Source organism: Caenorhabditis briggsae (genome assembly GCF_000004555.2).
Source record: "Caenorhabditis briggsae complete genome, chrV, whole genome shotgun sequence".
In the NCBI taxonomy this organism is placed as follows: Eukaryota; Metazoa; Nematoda; class Chromadorea; order Rhabditida; family Rhabditidae; genus Caenorhabditis; species Caenorhabditis briggsae.
Window position 1 is genome coordinate 7,009,877 of NC_013488.2, and position 3,952 is coordinate 7,013,828.

The 3,952-nt window shown below is 35.9% G+C and overlaps 2 protein-coding genes across 2 annotated transcripts; one reads left to right on the top strand and one right to left on the bottom strand.

Annotated features, from left to right (window-relative positions):
* On the top strand, positions 1-759 carry CBG06602 (the record flags this gene model as incomplete). Its single annotated transcript, XM_045237218.1, has 2 exons — positions 1-611; positions 655-759. Coding segments are annotated over 2 exons (716 nt in total), but the record flags the coding sequence as incomplete, so codon positions are not given.
* An 862-nt stretch (positions 760-1,621) lies between these two features.
* Positions 1,622-3,478, bottom strand: CBG06603 (the record flags this gene model as incomplete). The annotated part of the gene is made up of 6 exons (XM_045237219.1): positions 1,622-1,699; positions 1,747-1,845; positions 1,894-2,255; positions 3,099-3,237; positions 3,286-3,330; positions 3,380-3,478. The coding sequence occupies 6 exons, from the start codon at positions 3,476-3,478 to the stop codon at positions 1,622-1,624; spliced, it is 822 nt and encodes a 273-aa protein (XP_045093254.1).
* Between the last annotated feature and the right edge of the window lie 474 nt (positions 3,479-3,952).

Genomic DNA, 3,952 nt, shown 5'->3' on the forward strand with positions numbered 1-3,952 from the left:
CTCGCCACTGGTGGTGGAATTCTGCAGAAGCTTATCTGAAAGAGCAGAAAAGACAAGAAGAGAAAGGAGACACGGAACTATTTTCGAATCAACAACTTGCAAATATGTGCTTTGATTTGTGGTTCGCAGGACTCACTACTACTCATACAACGTTGACTTGGACAGTGGCTTATGTCATGAATCATCCAGAAGTCCAGGAAAGAATCCACAAGGAGCTTGATAGAGTGATAAGAGATGATAAAAGATTGGTGACGACTGCTGATAAAAATGAGCTCCCGTTAATCAATGCAGTGATAAATGAGTCTCAACGATGTGTAAATTTGCTTCCTCTGAATCTATTCCATGCAACTACAAAAGACACGATAATCAATGGGTATCCAGTGAAGAAAGGAACTGGAGTGATTGCTCAGATTAGTACGGTTATGTTGGATGAAAAAGTGTTCCCAGATCCATATGCATTCAATACTGACAGATTTCTTGATGAAGAAGGGAAGCTGAAGAAGATAGACGAGCTCATTCCATTTTCAATCGGAAAACGGCAATGCCTAGGGGAAGGTCTTGCCAGAATGGAATTGTTCCTGTTCATTGCCAACTTTTTCAATCGATATCAGGTATTGGTTTTATATGGATGGATTTTGAAAGAAAAAAGTTCAGGTTTTGCCACCTGCTACTGGTCCACCATCTTTGGAGAAAGCTGAGAAAGTTGGAGTGTTCCCCAGGAAGTTTCATGCAGTTTTAAAACGAAGGAATGTTAAATGAAATGGTTTCTTGAATTTCCGATTTTACCCTTACTATAAAAATAAATGACTGGATGTTGACCTGTTTTGAAAACAATTTTTGAAAAATTTCATGAACATTTTGTTCTGTTATCCTAGGGTTGAGAAACCATGAATCATCGTTGAATTTGGTAACAAGATTGTTCATTTTTTCTGTAAGATCCAGAAAATTATTTTTTTGCAGACATCCTAATAACAGGAACTATAATTGTTTAAGAAAAATTGAATTGGTTTTCGGAAAAACAAGTCGTGGGACATTAGATTCCAGAGCAAGGCATGAACTTCGGTCTGGAAAATGTGTGAAAGAAAAAAAAACTTTTGAACAGGAAGTGATAACCTCTCCCTAATTCAATATGATAGACATAATTTCCTGGAAACACCACTCATCCAAAAAAAATCTGAAAAATGTTTGTCCATTGCTTGCATTTTGGGCAAACGGTGATCTAAACTCTAGTGACTTTTGACAGTAAAAAAATCATATTCTGACTCTTTCAATAAATAAATTGTCAACTTTGAAGCCTTGTTAACCGAATCGAGATAAGAAGAATTCAAAGAAGAAAATTTTCATGGAACAAATGGGAAAACAATGAACTTTCATCTACAATCTTAAAAAGCTACGACTTGGTTACTTTGGATTGATTTTTTAGCAACTATACTCCGACGATGACTGGATGTTTCAGCGATCTTCCCTTTTCTGAATATCAGAAGAGTTGAAACTACGAACGCCTCGATGGCACATCCAGTGACTTTGAAAACATCATTATAGGGTCCAACAAACTGAAAAATCAGGGTTCCTGTAATATATCAAAGTGTCTTACATCGAAAGAGAAGATTTTGGCATTGGGTCACATTGAAGGGCAAAAGGAAGGGAGGAAATCGAAAACTAACACGGTTACGGTATTCAGTAGTGCAAGACGGTTTGCCTGAAATTGTTTAATGTTGTAAATGATATTACTTTTTTGAATGTTACCTTTGATAGTTGATTATTCTTCTTATGCCTCAAATTGTTCCAAATAAATAGTTTGGTTGATAGCATTATTGATAATAACACTATAGCTGAGAATATCGCCTGAAAGCAAGTTTTTTGAAAAAATGAACCACAAAAACTAAGGAATACGTCTTTGTGAATTGTCCAAAAATAATAAAAGCACTGATTAATCGCGCAGCCAAAAACTCGACAACTTGGAGGAATGATCATGTCATAAGAGCATAAATTGAAGAAAACGAATTCTTCCGAGACTCCAAATGCGATACCTACTGCTAAAACAATCCAATTAGGAACTAGGTTTCTATAGGAGCGATATGTAATGGGAAAATATGCATCTATGACTCTTTCGGCAGATATGGAAAGGGCAATAATGGACCGGCAAGCGGCAAAATTTGACCAAAAAAGGGCAAGATAGACTATCAAAGGACGAAATTCGACCATAAATTGTGGAGCTTTAATGGAGAGCAGAATGAAGAGAATGAAGAAGAGTACTGAGATATACTGTATAGGAAAACTGAACATTTTACAAAACTTACGAGTTGCTCAAAAAATATGTCCAATGCAAACCGGTAGTAGAACAAATGCATGTCTGCGTTTCGCTTTGATTTGTTCCTGAAAATATATAACTGCATTTTGTAGTGTTTTTTTTTGTTTTCTACTGACATCACAACCTTTATGACTAAATTGATATTGAGCAATATCGTGACCAGTGCGCAAATAATTCCTAACAAGCATACAATGGTTATGAGATTGTCCATTTGTTCTGGAAGATTCAGAAAACGCTACGCAATCGCTAGAGTTATCACACAAAAATAATAAAGAGATTTCGTTGAATTTTCTTATTAATCGTTTTTTGTAGACATCTGAAGAACAGGAACTAGCTAATTAATGAAAATTGAATATGTTTTTTAGAGTGAAAACCAAACATCGTGTGAAATTCGATTTGTGAGCAAGGCGCGAATTTCGTCCTGGAAAATGTCTGGAAAAAACTTTTGAACAGGAAGTGATACTTGACTGATTAAGATAGAAATAAATTCTTGTTGGTTGAAAACACCAAAGTGATTATAAGGGAGAAGCAGGAATGCTCACAAAAAAGTCAACTTTTTTTCCACGATTTTCGTTGCTACTGAAACACAATTTTTGGAAAGCAAGATTCATTCAAATCGCAGAAAAAAAAAATCTGAATTCGAGAATTGTAGATGTATCTGAAAAGTTTGATTTATTTTTGGTCAACTTTGGAACCTTGTTTCCCGCCTGGTGATATACAGTGAGAAGAAAAGAAGAAATAAACGCGAATTTTTATTGACTCTCTTAAATAGTTAAGACTTGATTACTGTGTATACTGAGATTTTTAACAGCTACAGTCCGTCGACGACTAGAAGCTTCAGCGATTTTTTTGAATATTAAAAGAGTTGAAACTACTGTCGCTTCGATAGCACATCCAGTGACTTTGCCCACATAAGGACCGACATACTGAAAAGTTAGAATACAAGTTGCCCCAAAAAAATGTAAAATGCAAACCTGTAGTAAAACAAATGCATATCTGCATTTCGCTTTGATTTCTTCCTGAAACGGGGAAATGATTGTTATGAAGTTTTTTTTGTCTTCCACTAACATCACAATCCTTATCACTAAATTGAAATTGAGCAGTATCGTGGCCAATGCGCAAATGATGCCCAACAGGCACACAATGGTCATAAAAATGTCCATTCATTCTGGAACATACGAAACATATTTTTCTTTTCAGGAAGATTCGAAAAATGAATATTCAAGATATACAGAATTCAAGAATTCAATTCAGGATAATAGGATTCTGGATATATATGAAAGTGAGTCAATTCTCTTTTGCAACACATCAGGAAAAGAAATTTTTAGACTCATGAGAACAAAATCTAATCAAATCCGAAGAACCGGATCTAGCTAATTAACAAAAATTGAATATATTTTCGGAAAAATAATAACAAGTGGGTGAAATTCGATTACTCAGCAACGCACAAATTTCGATCTGGAAAATCCACAGGTAAAATGCGAACGGACCCGTTTCGGAGGCACAGCATTCACGCGCGGTTGAAATAAGAACCGCATACGGACCGCACGCTACCCGTTTGCAGAAAACCACAACGCATTATTCCCTCCGTATTCTATCCGTTCGCGAACTCCGTATCCGATCCGATTGCGAATGATGGAA